Genomic DNA, 22,455 nt, shown 5'->3' with positions numbered 1-22,455 from the left:
AGTGCGAAATAAAAGGGGCTAGGAGTGGTAGCTTCGTGCTGTTTTCCTTCCTGCCATAGGCTGGGCCTGTCCTACCCTTTTTCTGAGTTCCCTGTGCAGAGATTTGTAGGTTCACGGGGAGGACATCAGCTGCCTGGCAGGGCAGCACTGAGCCTCGGGCTGGAAGGGAGCAGCAGCTGGGCTCCTCGCTGCCACCACACAGCCCAAAATGGTCCAGTGAAGCTATTAGGTACCACAGTTCCTAGCTAGCTTCTTCCCTACAGACATCCCCCTTGGCAGGGGTAAGTCCTCTCCTAGCAGGATTAAGGCTTGCTTTTCCTCACTTACCTTTCCTCCTTCAGCTGTGAAGTCTTTTTCTTTGCACCCAGCCTCTAGGATGGCCTGAGTCCTTCCTGATTTTTTTTTCCCTACTGATAGAAAATATTTTTTTTCGTAGAAACTGAATGGAAGCATTCTTCATTGGACTCTTTGTAACAATCTGCTTTCTGTAGGATCTACACATGGTGTTCCCAACATTTGAAAACAACAGGTCAGACAAACAAGACTACAGCTTTTCTCCTATCAGCTGTAATCAGGGAACAATAAAGCCATGCTGATTTATACCAACCACGCACCTGGCCTTTGTTCTGTTTAATGGCATTCAGTCTTTGGAAGATTTAACTGATTCACTCCCATTTAATGAAATAACGATGATCATCAGTGTTTCTGCGGAGTCTGTTCTGAATTAGATTTGCTCTGAGTGTATACGTCACGTTGAACTCATTTTATCTTTCATGATAAATGCAATATACGTGGACTCAGTGATCGCATCTTCTCAAGTAGTTTGGCAACAGGCGCGTTTCCTTCCTTTAACGTGGCAATATAAAGTCACAGGATCCCCACCACTTACCGCTCCTATGTGCAAAATGTGTATTTTTCCTTTTCTTTGGGTCTGGTAAAGGCATAGCAGGACCCAAGTGGTTGCTTCTGATGGAGGGGAGGACAGGAGAGGACGGAGGCCAGGCGGGCTCTGTGGGTGCTCAGAGGATTTGGCTCACTGCTGATGTCCTTAGACCACACATCACTGCCACCCTCACCCCTGGTATTCATCAGTCACCACGGGCTCTTTCCTTGGCCTTCTCCTTTCCACCCCTGCTGCTGCAAATGCTATTTGTATTTATCTGAAGTTTACATTTACGTATATTTATGTAAAAAAAGGTCATCTCAGGTTTTCTGGAGACTGTGTCCAGCCCTTTATTATGTAACTTTTAATCTGCAATAAAAATTCTCTGTAAAACTTGGCAATAACTTAAGAGCACATTTTTATAAACTGTATTTAGGGTTTTCGGCGTGTTTTAATAAAGCGTATGAGCCAAAGTCCTGTGAAGTGGTTCGATCCTTCCATTAAGCTACTGAACTTTGGATCATGCCTATGTATTTTCTTGGAGAGCTGCCCAGAGTGCCTTTAGCTTCCTTTGTACTAGGTTACTCTGTCCCCAGGGGTACGACATTACCTTTGATTTAAGCGAGCAGTTAGACCCTTATTACTCACTTGACACCTTTGCTCTGAGGTAAATTTTATGGGTTGATACCTTTGCCTTAGCTGGAGGAATTGGTGATGGTTTATTACTAACCCCCGAGGTCTGCAGGATCCGGATGGATTTTCTCATCAGAAAATAATCAGAAGGGTCTAGAATTAAGATTTATGGCCGGTGCTGTCACCTAACAGTGTAAATCTTCTACCCAAAGTAGTGTCTCAAAGGGATAGATCTTGGCTCAGCATCACAGAGCTGTTGGGGCTGGGAGGGAGCTCTGGAGGCCGCCTGGTCCAACCCCCGGCTCAGGCAGGAGGACCTAGAGCCTCTTGCTCAGGATGACATCCTCGTTCCATTACGAACACGTTGTTAATTAAAACTGTCTGCAGGAGCTGGACGCAGAGCCATTTATTTCAGTATACTTGGAAAGTGTTTTCTTTGTTAGCGCTTCAAGCTTCAACAGCCAGATCTGGGCAGTTCTTTCAGGACTGAAATTCTGATAGTGACAGCTGTCTTTCATACGAATTTATGAAGCACTGAGCTTCCTATGCACATAATTATCCATTCTTACCAGCACACAGTCCTTCTGTGAGAGGGATCTTAGACATAGGCTCATGCACAACACAGAAATCTGTCGCTGTTCCAAGCTTAAATACAACTGAACAGAGACAAAACGATCACGATGCCCACCAACTGCCTTTTTATCCTGTGTAATCACGCTCAATCTTTATCAAGGAGCAAGAGACATCTTCACTGCAGCTCTGGCAGTGACCAGCCTCTTGCAGTTTTGGGATGTCTGGGCCAGCTACACAAAGCTCCTTTGTGCTTATACCTTGCAGTCCTAATGCCTCGAGTGAAGCTGTAAGATTGCATCATGGCCCTATCCCTTTTTAACATAAAGCAATTCCTTTTGCCAGGGACATCCATTTAATGTATTTTTAGAAAGTGCAGACAGATTTACAGGAGACTGGACCACTGTGCCCTAAATTTCCTTACCTCAGTGGAGAAAGATGCTGAACTTTTCAAACGAAGAAACCACAAAGAAAATGGTAGGAGGCAAAAAGCACGGTAAGAGTTCATTACAAAGCCATAATGCATTTATAGAGATTTCAGTGAGACCAAGTTTTCCAGGCTACTCCACTAATTTTATGAGGGACAAAAAGGAAGCAGAGGGGAGTTTAAAAAATAAAATTAAAAATAAAAATAAAAAAGGAAAAAACAAAAACCACACACAACAAATAATTCACCAAGGACTCCAGAAGAGGCAAAGCTACTAGTAGGAGCATGGGCTAAGATGAAATGGCTCACAGGTGACTCCAAAGAAGTGGTTGCAAAACCAAAGAGAATTAATCCCCCCGATTCATATTGCTGCTGACTGCAGGGCTTAGGGCTCTGTATTTACACGAGAGCTCTGCAGTAGCAAAAGCACAGGCCTTCAAGGAGAGATAGAGGAAGTCTGTTAAGACGTCTTAATTGGAAGCTTTTGTTAATTAGAGACTTAAATAACAGTGTCATTTATAAGCAGTGAAGTGAAGAATGTTTTCCTTATATATACACACCTTTTTCTACGGTAACTGTACTATTTTTTCCCTGACTGCCGTGTGATCTATTTCATTTTATTTGGCTGCACATCTCAGTGTTATGTCTGTTAACTGGCTTTCAGCTCTCACTATAATCTGGCCGTGTTTTGTAGTCATAATAAATGGGAGCTCATTGGACTTAGTGTCATCCACCCCCAGATAACACGCTTCTATTCAATCCGATCCAAATTAACTGGAGAAGAACCCCTTGCCCTTGACACAGCTAAGGGAGGGGCCTGGCACTAGCAAAATCAATGTGGTTTAATCTGGAGAGGAAATCTGCTCTCCTTATGTAATTGATCTGGGATCCAGACGAGCCCATAACATCAGTCTGTTAAAGTGCCTCTTTAGCTATGCACTCGCAGCGTACTGAGTGTATTTGATACTCTTTCAAAAATCAAATGCCAGCACTGGAATGATGAAAGCCTTGCAAATATTACTTATAACAATAAAAAAAAAAAAAAAACCACCAAACCACCCTTAAAATCAGAGGCACTTTTCAACTTTATTTTTAATATATTAGGATTGCACTGGAATTAATACTTACCAGCTATTACAACATACATTTACATAAGTCTTTATACATTTTTCATTTCTTTCCTGTCAGCATTACAAATATTTCTGACAAAATAAAATGAGGTGGAAGGAATTGAAGTCCAGGACTGGCTCCAGACTGTGCGGCAAAGATCTTTGCCATATTTGCTTATTTGATGGGGGAAGGGAAGAAGGAAAAGGCTATCTTGGGGCTAGGGAAAATCTGCTTCAGTGAGCAGCCTGATGGGCATGAGACATTGAAATGTTACGAGAAAATATCCTGATAAAGTTTAACAGTTCTTCCTTTCTCCACACAGAAATTATCAGTGCCAGCTCATGCCAGTAAACCAATTGTGCATTTCCACAGTTTTGGTCACCTGTACACCTGACAATCTACTTCAAAGGCAAGGGTTACTTCAAAGGCGTTATGTATAGAAAGGATTCAAGTATTGCTATCTGAAAATTTCCAAATCCTACCACCCCTAGGCATGTGGGTAGTTCCTTCCCAACTGCAGGCAGCCATACAGGAGAAGCAGTTTTTGCAGAGCACCTCTAGAGAAAGGGCATTTACCCGTGGGTGCCAATCCTCTGCTCCCTCAGAGACATCAACCCTGGCATGCTTTCACCCCATCCCACTCCACAGAAGTAACTCCATCACTGAGAACCCCCTGTATGGACAAAGATACAAAGCTGTGAAAAAAAAAAAAAAAAAAAAAAAAAAAGCAATGCAAGATTGTGCATGAGCAGCTGTCTGACACTTTTGTCATCCCAAAGACCTGAAGCTGCAAGAATTTAGTAAGGGATTAACAAGCACAGCTGTAAGGGCTATTGATCTGGGATCTTCTGTTAATCCAGGCAGTACTGTGAGGCCACACACACTGTGAGGACATCAGCTACACCTGGGGCAAGACGACAGTGGAAGGTGGGAGCAAACATTACATGAGGTGGGAAGGAGGATTGTTTGTATCGCTGTCTCCTCTCGCCTAGTGGCCAGCCTTAGAAGAAGTTTTAATTTAACAAAAAAGGGATGGCATCAGTGAACTGGGAAAAAAATAAAAGAGCATCAAAATGCTGCTTTTTGAAGGACAGTAGAGGGTGAAGCCAAGTCAAGTATTTATTAAAATAAAGCAAAGTCGGTCCCCTCACTGCACCATGGGTCATGATCAGGTACAAAGATTTGAATGCCAAAGAAAACAGTTTTGCTGGTTTAGTCCTGCAGTTCACACCACCTAACTGTGCCACATGCAGCTGCTGTTCCTAAACTAACTTGTCTTCATTTAATCAGGGAAAAAAAAAAAAAAAAGGTCTATGGAGGAAACTACGGGGGAAACTCTCTGGCTCTGAAGCTTACAACAAAAAATACCCTGAGGTTTTTACACAACCAAATTCTAATAAGCAGAGATAATGGACTCCTGCTTATTCAGGCAAACCAGCTCCGTAAAGCTACAGAAATATTTGTGTTAAGCAAGCAGGATTTAGTTGTCTGTAAAAAGGACATCAAAGAAATACCAGATTGAAATAACCAAACAGGAAAATGGATGGTTTTGAAAACATACTGTATTTATTTGGCCCCAGAATTCCTCGCATTGTAACAAACTCCCAGAGTTTCACTCCTTAAAGTGCTTCAAACTCCATTTATATTATTATTACTTTTAACATTAATGTACATTTCTGTATAAACATTCTGTTCATCAGTCCAAAGATATTTATAGTTTTTATAGAATTCTTTATATTAGTGGATCAAATTTGCTCTCAAGATGACCAGCATTAAGGCAAATTTCTGAACTTAAGTCACCAGAGTTACTTAGTTCCATGCTGTTGTGGGTGAGAGCAGAATTTGGCCCAGTAGGGTATATACAATTATATTTTCTGCATATATTTCAGAAGACACAATGGATTACCTTGGAAATCAATAACATTTAATAGGGAGTTTATCGAAGTCCATACTTTAAATTTGCTTTGGCGCAGTCCGCATCCAGAGGATGCATTTGCTCACCAGCTCTTGTGAATAACCAGCCTGATGACAGTGAGCCAGCGATCAGCAGAAGTGGGACTCACGCTGCATGAATTCACGGAGTTCTTCAGCAGGCCCAACCTGATGAGTGTACAAATACTGCAACAGCACGGTTACGTAGCTGGGCAGCCATGCAAACTCACTGCACCATGAACCTCTGAAATTCTCCTGGTGGAGACAGGTTTGTCGTTGATGTTAATATTCCGAAGACAGCCAAAAAATGAGTCTTTAACTGGAAGCCACGGTGTGTCCAAATTTGCTGCAACAAGGTAGAAAGATCAAGTTTAATAAAATGAAAATTATTTAAAAGATGAACTACATCAAGGCTTTTGAAAGAGGGAAGAATGATATAGGACTGCAAGCATGAACAAAACATTTGCTTTAGAAAGGAAAAAAAAACAGTAGCTACACACAAAAAAAAATAAAGCAGCAATAATATTACCTGGAATTTTGCCAAAGTAGAGTGGCTGATGCAGGTGTCTAGGAGAAAAGCGTGGGTGTCCAGTGGTATAGTTACTCTGTGTGCCTACATCTAGCTGCACAGCATTCCCCTTCTGAGAGACTGCAAAGAAGCAGGTATATGAGTACTCTTTCTTAACTCTACTGAAGAACCAGCCAGATACAACACTATTTTTTAGACAGCATCTGTTTTGAAATTTAACTTTATCTTTTTTTTTTTTTTTTTAAATATTTTTATATTGATTTTATCTTAATTCAAAGTCAGGTTGACACATGCAGGTACTCTGGTGCTAAATGCAGCCCAAAAAAAGCCATGTAATGCCTTGAATTAACACAAAACACATTGTTCTTAGGAGTATTCTCAGAATAAAAAGAAGTGAAATGATTAGTAAAAATCTGGGTCTGCAATGCTTCGTGCTCACCCTTCTTTCCAAGTTTCTCAAGAACTGCTGTGATACGACATACCTGCAATTGTATGCCACTGTCCATTATACAGAGATTGCCTGGATGTGACTGTTGTCTGGAATTCTCCAGCACCACTATTTCCAGCAGCAATGATCTGTAAAACAGTTATCTGTTAAGTTACCATGGCAAAGACATGAGAAACAGAAAAATACAGTACTTCTAGTAATTTACTGAACTTGTGGAGGGCTGGGTTTCACCTATTTTTAAGGGTCACAGTCATTGTATACCTATTCCAGAAATGATCATCTCCGGGAAGAAAGTAAATTTCCCTAATCAAATCCCAGGAGACGTATTACAGACTTTACAAGAATACAAGCAAGACCTTTGTCTCTTATTCCCTCTCAATCTTACAAAATTATGATAATTCTTTTGACATAGTCTCTCTGAGACAAAGTCTTTCCTACTAGGCCTCCCTTTCCTTTTTGCAAAGCAGTCACCTACACGCTAGGCATCTCCAGGGAGAATCACGGCAGTATGTTTCTCCAACCCTTCACGTAGCTTTGGTCTCCTTGTATTTCACTTGAGAAGCTTGTAGCTTGACTATTTACCGTGATATTTCAAACAAGAAACTGCTTGTGTTTTCTTACGTCTTGCTCCTCGGTCCTTGTAAACAGACTATTTTTCTGTGGTGGTTACAACAAACTTGGTAATGGTCTGATGTAGCGAGCTCCCTTCCTATCAGGCTCTGATAGTGTCAGGATTGATGGTGTCCCTTTGACCTTTTATCATCCTGCCCACACTGACAGCCAGCATGAATCGAAGTTACTGCTGAAAACAGCGGTCGATCTTGTCCCTAAAGACTCCCCAGCTATTGATGGCCCTGCTTCCACGTGCTAGCTGTGTCTTGAACCAGATCAGTGAGCTGGGTGAAGCTAACCAATGACAAGAAGATAATTAATAAAAACAAATTCCTTAATCTGGTCAGCTGTTGACCTGCACTAGGGATGGCCGTGAATGGATAGCCATGCCTAGGGAGAAAAGAGCAAAGCTGACCCTTTCTGAAGCTAGGTAGACTTATGCTCCTTTAAACCATGCCAGACAGACAACAGGTTCTGTTGAGCTGGGATGTATTTTTATTTGGTGTCTATCTGGAAGCAAGCACAATGGTTTTGGGGTCCAACATACGTTCTAAAGCTGTTACATTATGAAAATACAAGTGATAAAAATCACCACCGTGACACACCTGTCAACTAGAGTAAAAGGTGCTAACACAAAAAACAGACTGCTCAAGTTCTATAATGAACATTGTTACAGAGCCGCATCGGTGCAGCCAAATGATGACTAAAATAGAAGTGGAAATAAGCCATGGAGTCCTACAGCCTCTGGCCAAAAGCCCAGCCAGTTTCTGTAAGGGCTATGAAGCCTGAGAAACTGGAGACTGTGCCCTTCTGCTGACGGCTGTGCAAAGAACACGTGCATGCTAGTGTTCACACAAGGGAAGCTCCTACTGTAGGCACAGAGACGCGTTAAATGCTCCATTTTCCATGCAATGGTTTTAAACCATTCTGAAGAAGTTGTTCAGTCTTAAACTTTCAGACAAATGTTGTAACACCTAAGTCCAGGGTTCAAGCTCAGAACTCCTCCCTGCTGAATGATGGTAACATACAGGCTGTGATTCCATTTCAGGTACTTACTTTTCCTTCTTCCATGTAAACAGTCAAGTAGTTGTCCGGCTTGTTTCCAGAATGGAGCAATACACCTGTTGAACTCCTTGGCCGAATGGTAAACACAATCCTAAAATCCAAGCCCATTCGCAAATTGTCTGTAGAGAATTAAAGAGTGTGTAGATGAATGATCGTTGGAAGAGACAGTTGGAAAACATCACAAAAGTATGTACAAAAAATCCTTCTGTGTACATGTATATACATTTAAACCATAACCTCTACCCAGCTTACCAATGGCAATATAGCCTCCTTCCTTAAAGAAATAGATCCCCATCTCCATGGGAATATCCAGACATGGAAGCACACCATTTTTTTGCTGAGGTGCATTCATGATTTTTCCATTCATCTTGAAATTCCTCAGGCAACCCTTGAAACTCTTCACTGGTATACTCTGAAAGCATATTTCAAAACATGAATACCAAAGCACGATGACCATCTTTTTAGTAAGACTACCTGCTAGTTCTTTGTATTGTTGGACTGTAGACAGACAATAGTTATTTAAGGGCACCTAAACTCCGTCTCTCATGCAGTGAAAAGATATTCTGAAATTAAAAGAGCTGAAAACATGAAATTGCTGATTTCGAGTTAACAGAACTCCTGCTTGCAAAACAGATGCTCCCAATGATGTGTCAGAAGGACAACACAATGGGAGTTGTAAGATCTCAAATACACCCTTTCTTTCCTAAGAGGCTGTTTATTTTAACTTGACTTTACAAAATGCTCTGCATTGTTAATTTTCTCATTCTTGAAGTAATAGGAACAACTTCTATTTCAGATTAAAATCAAGTTCTGCATCCATAATTCCTTAACTAAGAGGAGCCTTTGCTCTCTACAGATTATCACTTAGCCCACTGAGATAAACAGTCTGTGAGAAAACGCTATCCCTGGAATTACAAATGTGACTTCAGGATTTTCTATTTCTTAAAGAACAGAAATGAAAATGGCACATGACTATCAGCTGTGCCTCAGTAGCACATGTGGGAAATATGGGTCCAGTTGAGAGCTGTGTGAACAGCTGAGGAAAAAGATCTGTAACGATCAACTGCAAGCATCGATTACGGACAGTGCTCACAGTCAGTGCTTGGAAATATCTGCCAGACCTTTTCAACACGGAAACCCTTCATATTAACACTTCCCCGTGTAATTAGTGCAGCCTGGGGAGTATGTGGAAGTGGCTGCATCACAGTTATTTACCTGTCTTTTCAGTGATGGCAGGCCTCCCAGATAGATGGGTGGCTTAATGCTGACAGGGGAATTTCTTGCTAGTCTTCCGTGCTGGGCCGCTAGACCATCCACAACAAGGAGTACGTTCTTCCCATCTCTGCTGAAGACCACCTTTGCAGGGTGCAAACACAACAGAATGTGAAAACTCAAGGCCAATGAAAGCCACTGCAGCTAGAGCACCAAACAGCAAAAAAAAATAGGTGTTTTAAAAAAATGAATCATATACAGCATAGTCTTAAAGTGAGAGTGTATTCTTCAGGCTGGTCTGAAACTAGCTGAAGTAGAAAGGGAAGAGGATAAATAAAATACTTGCATCAAATATCAAGATGGTTTTTAAAATGAGTAGCATCTTGCACACCAACCACTCTGACTGTTGGAGACCCAGATTCTGGCCACCCTTGCTACAGCCTGTGATTGGAGTAATTCCATGCTTTCTGTGTGCATGTGACAAAAGTCAGAATTACTGCCTTTATTCTGTATCTTAGTGATCCCTTAGTGGTATTTTATTCTTTAACTTAAGCATCGTGTGGAAATATTTAAACTGAAAATAACTGGGACTATTGGTTTCTGTAAGCTCTCATAACAGACACCTGTCAACGACATGAGCTTTCAAGCATATGAATTAACTTCAGATGGCCAAAAGGAACAATTTCATTTTCTTCTTCCCTGCCTCTGCCTAATTACTTAGAAGTTCAATAGACGGTGCATGCTGAATGTCTGCTGTGGTTTCACCATGGTTCCTGTGCCACAATACTTACAGTGTGCCATTGCCCATCATTGTATTTAGTACTGGTTTTAAGTTTGAATCGTTTTCCTCCAGAACTAAGTGAAAAGACAAAATGTCCTTTTGAAATGTGGAGAGATATATAAGAATTCTCAGACGTTTCCTCCATGAAAATTATTAATCCTCTTGATGATCGAGTCCGTATATCTACAGAAAAATGGAACCTGTAGGGGAAAGTAAGCATATTCATGCATAGATCTCTTTTGTGAGACGTTGTATTCTTTCTGTTCTCCAGAAAACTGGCAGTGAAACTCAATTTGTGAAATGCAAAATAGGGTTTGGGTGGAACCACAGTGTTCTGCATTTTCTGCATTTCTGAACATGAATGAAGGTTTACGTATTCAGGCTTAGCAGTTGGCATCAATATACTCTGTAGTTGTCTACCACATCTGTCAACCTACACAGTTTGGGAAGATATTAACAAAGGGAAAAAAATCTTGAACCTTTAGAACCATTCTTCTGTTGTATCCAAAAGCATAAGCAGGAAAAAAAAAAAAAATCCTAGCTTTTAGCACCCAAAGATTCAATCAGCTTTGAAGATTCAACTATTAGGATTACATTTGTATTACCTGTCTGTAGGCGAAGGTGGAGAAAACGTGTAGGATATAAAACTGTTGGGGGTGTTCCCAAGCAGATACGCTTCACTGTTGGCATTTAACCAAGTTGATAAAGTGTGGTTTTGCTGGTCATGCTGCACGTTATAATCCGTCAAATGATCAACGTATTTTTCATTCTGTAAGACAGAATTGGAACTTTTATAGAAGGTAAAAGAATAATTCAATCTACGTGTTTAAGACTTCCCACCTGAGGCAGTCAACACCCTTCTCTAAATGACAGAAGTTGGTGTCATTCTGGAGCAGGTATGCATTTCGCATGGAACTTCAACACAGAAAGAACATGCTTCAGATGTGAGATGAAAGTAAAACAGTTACACCTGGTTCCACAAACCATGGCCATGCGGGCAAATATGCATCAATATGGAGTGAAGATGACAGTAAAAATAGGCATACCTTGAGCATCTTAAACCTGAGTGGATTTTTGAATTCTTTCAGCAGCATTGGTTCAAGGTTCTCATGTTGGTGGCAAGCTCCAAGGGATACACCACTCTTTTCAGTATGGTGAGTGAGATTTTGAACCTCGGGGTACTGACCTGTCCTAGAGTGAAGAAAACAGTAAGTGCTGTGGCACAGCATGCCTTTTCTCTAGCACAATCACCAACGCACTGTAAAACTGTTCTGTACAAAATGGATTTCCCAGTGACCTGATGTTAAAATACCAATTTTCAGTTTTTGATGGAAAATGTACATTCAACACTGCAAATTTACATTTGTCCTGATTCTGACCTTTTTCTTTTAGCTTTGGGGAAAAAAAAGAAAAAAAGAAAAAAAAAAAAGTTTTATTCTCATCTCTTCTAAACAAAGTATTTTGTGCTCTACTTTTTTTTTTTTTTTTTTTTAAATTACCATTGAAAAAAGTGGTAAAAGTGGCAGTAGCTTTGATTGAGTAACAATTCTGGATCAGGCTACAAAACTTTTCTGGTTAACGTATGCATAGCCAGTGACAGATCAAGAGAAAATGGAAACATCAGGTCCTGTTAGTTCAATCATTCACCTCCCCTGTAAGACATTCTAATCAGATCTATCAAGCAGTAAACCCCATCGCAACTTAATATGCAGTTCTGGGATTATAGTCAAATTATCAGAAAGACCGTCAATACCAATTTCCTTTGCATATAAAGATTATTATTAAGTAATAGTATCATTCTGTAGGACATACAGAGCACCTTTAATGAGTAAATTACAAAACACTTTACAACTAAGAAAAAGCGATGGAGCTCCTTGCTTATGGTTTTCTATGAGAAGAGTGCTAGGGTTGGGAGCAGAAATTGAACTTCCTCAATTTTAGTCTAGTTCTCCATTCACTTAACTAACTACAATATCAACTCTCCATCTATGTTGTATTAAAAGCAATTCTCCAGATCTGGCTTCTGATGGGGAGGTTAATATTTCATTGTCTTACACTACTTTTAAAAGAATATATAATCACAATACGCCTTTTTAAAGCTCTATACTCGTATAAATACTAATCAAAACTTAGCTAAAACAAAGCCACAGTGGTAAATCACTTGTGCCTGAAGGTGTGCTTTTCTTAAAGAACATTTTTAAATCACATTTCTCTCCTAAATTTTGCCTGTAATGTACCTCTAATACTGAAAAACACAAGTGAAAAAGAGAAACACAAATCAGGCACCTGATTTTTATACACATGCTCTCATATTTGTTTGTGTAACTGTTTTGGTTCTGCCAGCAAGCTTTGCTCACTTCATTACCAGGCTCCCTGTTTAAGCTATAAGGATAAAATCTAGCAGATACTTTTGGATGCCTTGTTGGGACACTTCCAATTCACTATGTTGCGTTTATTCTTTGATTAAAACACTACTAAATGGGTATGATTCAGACTAAAATTCCATTACATCTGAACAACAGATTTAATTGCGACTTGATACCATATGTAATCTGTCTGGATAGAAGAATATTTTGGAGCAGGGAAGTTATGCATTCATGAAGGTTTTAGACATGTAGGAAAAAAAAAAGCAATTTAGGAAAAATCAGTTTTAATGTGATTAAAGAAGGATGACAGGCTGAAATGCATGACACTAAAATCCTTCTAGGCCAAATACCTTTCTATAAAGACGTTTGAGATGCAGCCTTCAAAATCACCTCCACCAAATATTATAGGCTGCATTGATATCTGTGATCTTGAAGAGTCAACCAATATCGATGTGGGCTTATCATCAACCAGTAGACTTACTCTGAAACAAGGTGAAGAAAATTGAGCATAAAATCTAAAGAAATACAGTTATGAATTTGAATGAAATATATTATTAAAAAAGAAACATTTGACAGCTGTGTTTTTTCATTAGCTTGTAATTACACTACAGCTTTGTTAGCTTACTCTTAGCACTTTTTTTTTTTTTAGGTATGTGCTTATACTGAATTCCACTTCTGTGAAATTAACTCTGCTTTTCTTCTTCTCTGAATCCTTAATCACTTATGTTAGATAGATTTATAACTTACAGTGACATACATAAATGCTTTGGGAAGGGGAAGAACTCCATACCTCCAGTTTGACAAATAGACAAAACTCAAACAGTGTGTGAGACATGCATACTGATGTACAGCTGAAACATTACAGGTACTGACACACATCTTCCATAAACCAAAAATCTACTTTTGCTTTATTATTTCAGTATTCTCTGCTAGCACAGGGCATTTTTATCTGTGTACCCAAAGAACAAGTCACACAAATTTTTAAGCTTTTACCAAGCACAACATAAAAGAATTGGATGAAAGACTCAACTCACCTGTTGGCTCTTCTTCTTACTGTCACATAATGCATTAACCCATCTTCATATGTTTTGTTTAGAGAGAGTTCCTTCTCTCCCATCTTTGCAAATACAAAGCCAGGACTCAGAAAGATGGTAAGAATATCAGGCTAAAAAAGAATTGCACAGTAAGAGGTTTAATGCAGGTGCTTTTAGTTCTCCCTGTGTTATTGCCATTAATACAGTTATTCCCTGTGGTCTCTTGTGGAAGAGAAATTTTCTTAGACTATAATTGCATTTATCTGTCATCTAGAGGGCCCATTTTTCCTCAGAAATTTTCCCCAGACCACTATATTAGGCAACAGTTATCTTACTGGGATGGTGGCTGTGTGGTGCATAAGCTACTCTGCAGAATGCTCAAGGTTAAAGATCAGTTTCTCATGAAACTAATTGTTGGTTGAGTGAAGAAATGCCAGGATGAGTTTCTCTGGCCTATGACATGCAAGATGGCATGCTCTAAAGATGATTATAGTAGCTATTTCTTGCCTTAAAATACAGGCATCTATGTGAGACTTGCTTGTGATGCCAAACTGACAAAGTTCCAGACAAACATTCTAACCAAGAAATAAAAACAATTATGTATTGTAAGTTGAACGTGTTTCATACCCTTAGATTGTAATATAAGAGTGTTCCAGTCGATGCCATCGTGCGAAAGCCAAAGCCAACTTGGAAATCTTGGGGAAATGGGAAACCCTCTGCACTCAGGCTCAGTGTGCCCTTCTTGGAGAAAGATGCAGATCTGATGAGCTGAAAGAGATAATAATATTTTCAGTGATTTTCCTTCTAATTTGAAGAAATGACAGTATGGACCAATAACTGCCCTACTCAACGTAATTGTGACCAACTGCAGGCCAAACTAAACACAGGGAAAACTGCACGTACAAAATTTCAGTACAGAACAGACAGACTGAATTGGTTTCACTAGCATTAACTCTGATGTGAGAAGCTCTACAGGGAGATGAGGCCTGCTGAGCATAACGCATTGGTCATCTCTACTATTTGCAGGATGGTTTTGAAAGTTTTCACTTTGCGAAACAGTTGAGAGGTGATTTAATTATGAAGCATAAGCACCTTGACAAGAAGAAAGATCCTGAGCAGTATTAAATATTCTGGTCTAATTAACAACAGCAACTGGAAGTCAACAAATCTACATGGTAAATATGAATTCTTAATTATACCCTGTATTAATTAAGAGGGTGGACCATTCGCTGGAGCAAATTAATCACAGTAGGGGTGGAGTCTCCTTTCTTTCATCTTCATACTAAATTCAGCTTCTTGCATTACCATCACATGTAACCAAACCTAATTTTTGACCTAAGAAAAATATCACATCCAACAACAAAACAGAATCTATGAACTCTAGAAAATGTTTTAAAATACCACTCCTAGTTACCTTCCAGTCATCTGAACATTTCTTGCTGACACCAACGGTCTCATCAAAAACAACAGATGCAGTCTTAGAGTTTTTCACATTCTTCATGCAGCCCCGGAATGGAGGTGTGGTTATGTTAAATCTGGTTTCAGGGAATGGAAGTAAAAAGAGTTTGGTAGTCTGATATTTCAAAGGATACACCAGTATAATAGCCTGTAAATGTTGACAATATAATAAATAGAAAACAAAAACAAAACAAAACAAAACAAAAGAGCAACCTTTACTGCACAAACATACTTCATGCTGATCAAACCTGTTCTTACAGGCACACTCAAATGAAGAACCCACAGCTAGCCAAAAATCACAGATTACAATCATATCTTATACACTATTTGCATATCGCATAAGACACACAATACAGAGTGCGAAAGAAATTGCCTAAGGAAAGAATTTAGATGGAGTTACCATACAAAGCCTATTATATTACAGTCTTTTTATAGCTACTCACTGTTTCCGCAGAGAAGACGGAATTCCGCCTAGATAGTACGTAGTGAAATTGAAGACTTTTATGTCAGCTATAATATCATAGCTGACACGCACAATACTCCTGCTTTGGGCAAGAACCACGTGAATCTGAAATACGTGAATAATGAGAATTACTTTGCTTAATAGAAACAAAAATTATTAAGCACATTACACTCAGAGCAAGATTTAGCAGATGACACTGAGAGATCAGGACACTGAATTGTTTTTCTTCCTCCTGTGTACTAGTGCTTTAAATTCATAGTAACAGCAGTAGTTCAAAGGTACTTGAAAAATGTAGGTGCTTAACCAAAGCCAATGCCTAAGGAAAATGCTTTTCTATTCAAACACAAGGTGAGGTTTTACTTTTCTTATGAAGACTGTCCTAAAAGTACACTTCACCTAACATTCAAACATTGCTTTGCATTTGCTGTTTAAGATTGAGGAACTGCTGCCTCCTACAAAGACTAGGTCAGTCAGCTGACTGGAGGTAACTTGACCCAGTACAGCATAAGGACTTTTTCCAGCAGCACTGCTACCTACACTATTTAAATGGAAATGCAGGCAGGGGAAAAAGGAGAATGAATCAGAATCAAAGGCTTTAATGACATCTGAATGACTGCTAAGTAGAAGTCAAGTTTAAGTTTAAGTCAAGTGCTAAGTTTAGTTAGAAGACAGCAGGACACTTAGTTTCAGCTAATGTATATTTCTACAAATACTGATCACTTAATTGTTTAAAATTACTTACTTTTTTATATGTTCCATCATTTAAAGTTGCATTGCTTTCTATTTGTTTTGGAGGCTCAGAGCCAATTTTGTATCTAAAAACTGGATGGCCATCTTTAATGAGCACACTGATGAACTGATTCTGTGGTAAGAATAAAAACACACAAATTGCCCAACATTTTGTATATATTTCAGTGTCATGTGGATTATTTTTAATGAACCTATCTAGTTGTTCCAGTATTATGCCGAGGAAAAAGATGAAACAAAGCAGACTAAAACTTGTAAGAGTAACTGTAATTAAAAGCTCTTATAAACAGATCTAGTATCAGCTCAAGATATATTCCTCAACTCTCTGAAGGATTTATTCTCATTTCAAGATGTTTACTGATTTTTTACAGCACTGAGAAATTACAAGACAATGTCACAATGATCGCAAATATTCTTATAATATTAATAGATAAGCAGTATCACTGCTGTTTTGAGCAGCTTTTACAGGTCTAAGTCACCATGGAGTAAGTCACCACATCACCTTCTAAATTCTGCCTTACTCTAGATTTGAGAAAAATGCACTTCCACTTTTGGAGGATTTCAGTACTTCAAAACTGGTTTGATTCAAATTACACTCCCCCTGCACCCCGCCACCCCAAACCCTCTGCAGTGACTAATGGAGGAACTACTTAGAAAGAATTTCAGTCAGCCTTGACAGAGTGAGTATTCAGCAGCCATTAAACACACAGGTGAATCTAATAATCTGCTGTATGGACAAAAACAACAGTTTTAAGAAATTTCACTGCAGTTATTACTAAATCTAATATGTTTCCGAGTGACTGAAGTTCTTAAAAAAATCTGGGACCCTTAAACAGGCGGAAGCATTCCAAGAATTACCTCATTTGCTGCAAAAAATATTATGCCTTCATCTGCAGTAGTCTGAATCGTCTGCTCATAACGTATTGGCGCATATGCATTTGTTTCTTTATATGTGACACTGGCATAACCAGTGCCTTCGAAGTAGCTTTGGTCAGACTCTTCTTTGTATCTGTAATAATTAAATGTCACAGGTGTGAATTATGAGAATAAAAACTACTACCACATGGACTTACTATCATTCACGTTTTAAGAAAGCTTAACTTAAGGTGTTTAGTATAGGGCCACTGGCAGTGTCAAATTCTGATCTAACTCAAGGGAAAAATAAACCTTTCACTGGCTTCTGTTGGTTTTGTATATGGTCTCCAGAGAGGAAAAGTCTGATTTTAAGTAATTAGTGGTTGATTTTTGAACATCCTCCTGGCCCTTCTCTGGACTCGTTCTAATAGGTTGATGTCTTTCTTGAACTGGGGGCCCCAGAGCTGAATGCAGTGCTCCAGGTGTGGTCTCACAAGAGCAGAGCAGAGGGGGAGAATCAGCTTCCTCAACCTGCTGGCCACTTTTCTTTTGGTGCAGCCCAGGATACAGTTGGCTTTCTGGGCTAAAGCGCACATTGCTGGCTCGTGGTAAGCTTCTTGTCAACCAGTACCCCCAGGTCTTTCTCCCTAGAGCTGCTCTCAATCCATTCTCCACCCAGCCTGTATTTGTGCTTGGAATTGACCCAACCCAGGTGCAAGACCCTGCAAGACCTTGTAACATTTAAATTGTTGGCCAGTGGACTGAGATTGATACAGATGTCAGTTATGCCAACACTGACAATTTTCTCTAGAATGTGTATTAATGACCAAGATTTAGAAAAACAAAGTAAATCACTGGTTTAGCGACAGTGCTTATTCTTGTTGTGAAGAGACAAAAAAAATATAACGATAAAATCACAGAACTGCAAATGACTGAGTCTATATCATACCTTCTGCAGGGTTGCACTTCAGTGGTATTGAGATTAAATGTCCTCTTGAAGTTGTAAAGGCTGATAATATTTTCATTTAGGTTATCTAATTCAATGCAGCCTTCATAATGAGGATAGTCCAGACTACGTGGAGGCTGCAAAACAGTGTCATTAAAAAATATCCTGTCAACACCAGCTGACAAAATTTTACATGGACATGTAACTGCTAGGATCTATTCCAAATATTAGTAAAACACAGAATACGATATTCTAATATCAAAGAATTATTACATCTTTGGATATAATGTCTAAGCCACCTAATAACTCCCCAGGAGTAATGCACAATTTAAAGCAGAATCATATACGTGGATTGGGAATAGTACTTAGCAGGGCTGGACAGATTTCATGACATTCTTGGCAGATGAAAAAAAAACATCATATTCTCTGCTTTGAGTTCTAGCATACTGCAAGCCAGGCAGCTTCGGTAGGAAGAAGCATTTCCTTGCATTCAGTTTATTCCTGCTGGCTACTACTTCCAACTTTTATTTGTAAGGACAACAGAATGATTAACATGGAAATCTCTTCAAAAGAATAAGTGGCTCTTTGTACCCTAAAATCTGGTGGGTATCCTCCAACATAAAAGACAACACTGCTGGGATCAAGATCTAGGAGAGTGTCTACGCCTTCACTGCTCATAGTCACAGGTCCTTCTTTCTCTGGAGAAGTTGATGTTGCTGCTTTGATGTAATTCAGCTTTACGTATTGGTAGATCCTAAAACCAAACCAGACAGACAAAATATCATATCACCAATAAAAGATAATCTTAGCAGATTTGGGAAAAGATTGTTGTGTGCTGTGGGTCTTATACCTTTCAAGCTTAACTTGATCCATGATGGCTTCCTCAGTGTTGCTTTCAATCACCAGTGGCTGCACAGCTATTTCTGCTTCGTAGTCTCCCAGGTTATAGACACAAGTAAGGTGACCATTTTTTACAGCCATACCAATGTAGTCCTTGGAAGCCTAAGAACAGCAAAACATTAATAAATGATTAATGTTAATGAAGGTACAATACAGCAGCACTTGCTCAGGGACATCATCATACCATGAATGAGTCATGAGCCACTCATCTACCTAGTTATGAGAATTGTTATTAAGTTTATCAGTTCTGTTTCTGGGAATAATAAGTAGTTTGGAGAAAAAGAGGCTAGCAGGTGACCTTATCACTCTCTACAGCTTCCCAAGGAGGGGAAATGGACAAAGATGTGCTAATGTCTTCTCACTGGTAACCAATGATAGGTCATGTGGGAATCCACAAAGCTGTGCTAGGGGAGGTTCAGACCAGACTTTAGGAAAATTTTCTTTACTGTGAGGATGCTCAAACACTGGAACAGGCTTCCTAGAAAGGTGATTGATGCTCCACGACTGTCGGTGTTCAAGAGGCAATTGGATAATGCCCTTAATAATATGCTTTAACTTTTGTCTAGCTCTCAAGTGGTCAAGCAGTTGGACTGGGTGACCTTTGTAGGTCCTTTCTATTCTATTCTATTCTATTCTATTCTATTCTATTCTATTCTATTCTATTGTAATATGTGTTGCATTGATTCAGTGAGTATAGTTACAAATTGACTACAGTCATGCATGACTTTTTATGTTTATAACATCAATAGTTAAAATAGTTTCCACTGCTGTAACATCTTCTAGATAAAGCCATGAAAATGTGACGCATTCCATAAAAATTTAGGCACAACATTTGTGAAGTAGAAAAGATGTTAGGAACACTCAGCCAATACTCTATTCGTACTGAGGTGACTGAAAGCTGTCAACAGGTATGCTGGCCAGGCATTTAGGGGATAAAAAGGTAAAAGCCAGTTTAGTGTAACTACTTTTAAACAGCTTTCTATGTACGCATGGCACCCGCTACAGATAGAGCTGTTGTCAGATAACAAGACTCAAAATCCTGTATTACCCTGCATATTCAGAAGAGAAAAAAAAAAAAAAAAAAAAAGAAGAAATTAATGGCTAAGGGGCTTAATCAATCACTTTTTAAACTAATAGAGAAACTCACAGTTACTAATACTGTGATAAGAGTTAAAGGTCTGAAGCAGGAGAACAGCCGAGTTTGTGCTGACTACTGCAGAAACTGACAGTTCTGACAGGACTGTGTGATGATATCCATGACTCAGAAATAAATTCTAAAGGAGCAAAACAGCAAAATATCAGACAGCAAAGCAGTCAGTCTATACTTCACAAAACACTTATTCCATCACATAATGTCAATTAAAAAAAAAAAAAGAAGGAGGCTATCAGTAGCTATAAACTTCAGACAAAATAAATCCTCTCCCATCTGTTTCTCAAAGCATATCGCCAGTTCTAAAAATCAGATTAAATCTCAAAATATACGTACATCTTTATTACCCAGGTACAGGACAAACCTATCTGATGCCCTCCGAGGCATGTCTGATCTCTTCTGAGGTCTTTGGAGAAAGAAAGAAAGTGAAGTATAGGCTTTCAAGTCTTCAGGGTTACTTGGAGGTCGAACCTCTACACCGGAGCTGCCATTGAACCTCATAGGAATTGCAACCTGGCAAGAAAAACAAAGTTCACCACTTTAAAAGTGTCTATCGCTACTACTTGCTTCATTGTGTAGTAGATTTCTTAGAAATTAAACACACAACCTGGTCATGTTGCAGCCATCAGTTACTACAGATGTGGACTCTGATCCTACCAAACAATATAACTAGGAAACAGAATGCATAATACTGTATTCTGTATTGTCAATGCTTATGAATTAACACAGCACTTTTTTATTCCAGACATTAATTAACCTTTATTTCGCCTCCTTCAAGTAATTGTTACCTTCACTACATGTAATGGAAGGATGTGCTCTGCAGCTGTAAAGAGCAGGCCTGTGAATTACTCAGATGTCTACAAATATCTTGATGCTTCAGTTAGCTGGATCTAATAAAGGCATATCCTATTCCTGCTATTTACACCATGGTCACAAATTCTTTTTATTCATTGTAAGGACTGTATGCTAGTTGGGATTACCTCAGGGATGCTTCTGCTACCACCTGAGAGCATATTATCCCTTTGATAATACTGCTGCAACTACAGCAGTTCCTTAAATGGAGAAAGAGCATTCTGATTTATTTATTTATTTTATTTTTTATCTTTTTTTGGAAGTGCTAGTGTTCCACTGAGTGGAGATCCCTGCCCCTAAGCTGCAAAACTGCCTCTGCCTCTGCTGTCAAAGTCACTGCAATGTTACTTGGAAGCGTAAAGGCTATTGAACAAATAAGATTTGAAAGGTGACCTGGAAAAACACCCTTCTCACTACAGGAGAAGGATGGAGCTGGATGTTACTGTATCCTCCCATTCTTATGCATGAATTATGCTTCCCATAATCACAGTTACTTTAAGTGCTGGGTGGTGCTGTTGAATTAAATTTATATCTGGTCTTTCATATTTTAACACAATTATTTATAAAGAGAAAGAGGAACAGAAACACTGCTGTGTGTCCAAATGACTACAGTCAAGTACGATTGTTCAGGACAGACCTTATTTGCAGCATCTCTTGCCTGCTGAATCAGTTCTCTTATGCGGTTGACATTCTCAGAGATGTTGCTTATTGGCATTAGTTGTTGGTTGATGCTCTCAATCTTGCTGAACAGATCTGGAAGCTGGTTTGTCAATTTTTTAACTGTAACGAAAGAAAAAACATTACTGAAGGTAGAATGGAAAAGAAAAACCGGCAGAAATATGAGATATGACTACACCATTATTGAAAAAGCATTAGGGTGATGACAGAACTGTTTTCATTAGTCCACTGTATGAGGCAATGGAAGCCAACAGTTTATACAGAACAGTTACCTGAATTGTTTGCCTCTGTCAGTGCTTTATTGAAACCAGCACTCTGTGTGCTTCCATAAGTAGCCTTGATTTTTTCCACATCTGTTTTAATTGGGAGCAGTTCACTCAGAACATTAGTTGTGACATCCTTGGCATTTTTTACCATGTCCTTTGCACTAGTGATGATGTCGCCGATGTCATCTGAAACACACACAAATACATGCGCAGATTCTTATGGTAACAGGTGAAAGAAGCAAAACAGAAATGATAAGCAAGTAACTGACCTCTGTTTATCCCATTGAGGTCATTCTGAAGTGCAATGAGATCAATTTGTAGAGTATTCTTCTTTCCATCAGCAACACCAAGTCTTTGTGTCATGTCTTCAAGGGTTGGGCCAATAGCTGCAAAACAGTGAATATCCTCCATGAATTTTATCCAGAAATACCACCGATCTGTTGGATGGGTGGTGTGGCAGCACTGCTCTGCACTGTTACACAGCTCACGCTACCAATGAGGTTTGAATGCACTGTAAAACAAGTGCAAGGATAAAGAT

General features: G+C 39.2%; 1 protein-coding gene across 1 annotated transcript in view; it reads right to left on the bottom strand.

Annotated features, from left to right (window-relative positions):
• Positions 1-5,193: 5,193 nt before the first annotated feature.
• Positions 5,194-22,455, bottom strand: part of LAMA3 (laminin subunit alpha 3) — a gene marked incomplete at its 5' end in the record, with an annotated part of 111,087 nt that continues 93,825 nt past the window's right edge. Inside the window, 23 exons of the mRNA XM_082752971.1 lie at positions 5,194-5,901; positions 6,085-6,204; positions 6,567-6,660; positions 8,201-8,328; positions 8,462-8,621; positions 9,425-9,565; positions 10,213-10,402; positions 10,808-10,971; positions 11,249-11,393; positions 12,919-13,050; positions 13,603-13,733; positions 14,230-14,370; positions 15,017-15,137; positions 15,504-15,628; positions 16,266-16,385; positions 17,129-17,279; positions 18,075-18,208; positions 18,663-18,825; positions 18,922-19,073; positions 20,458-20,634; positions 21,611-21,753; positions 21,924-22,103; positions 22,187-22,303. Of these exons, the coding sequence (XP_082609097.1) occupies positions 5,756-5,901; positions 6,085-6,204; positions 6,567-6,660; positions 8,201-8,328; positions 8,462-8,621; positions 9,425-9,565; positions 10,213-10,402; positions 10,808-10,971; positions 11,249-11,393; positions 12,919-13,050; positions 13,603-13,733; positions 14,230-14,370; positions 15,017-15,137; positions 15,504-15,628; positions 16,266-16,385; positions 17,129-17,279; positions 18,075-18,208; positions 18,663-18,825; positions 18,922-19,073; positions 20,458-20,634; positions 21,611-21,753; positions 21,924-22,103; positions 22,187-22,303 (3,275 nt within the window). The 3' untranslated portion in view covers positions 5,194-5,755. The remainder of the gene's footprint in view (positions 5,902-6,084; positions 6,205-6,566; positions 6,661-8,200; positions 8,329-8,461; positions 8,622-9,424; positions 9,566-10,212; positions 10,403-10,807; positions 10,972-11,248; positions 11,394-12,918; positions 13,051-13,602; positions 13,734-14,229; positions 14,371-15,016; positions 15,138-15,503; positions 15,629-16,265; positions 16,386-17,128; positions 17,280-18,074; positions 18,209-18,662; positions 18,826-18,921; positions 19,074-20,457; positions 20,635-21,610; positions 21,754-21,923; positions 22,104-22,186; positions 22,304-22,455) is intronic.

This window comes from Aythya marila, assembly GCF_965140915.1.
Source record: "Aythya marila genome assembly, chromosome: 2".
NCBI classification, from domain to species: Eukaryota; Metazoa; Chordata; class Aves; order Anseriformes; family Anatidae; genus Aythya; species Aythya marila.
The sequence above is the reverse complement of the archived record's forward strand: the minus strand, read 5'-3'. Positions and strand labels throughout refer to the sequence as shown.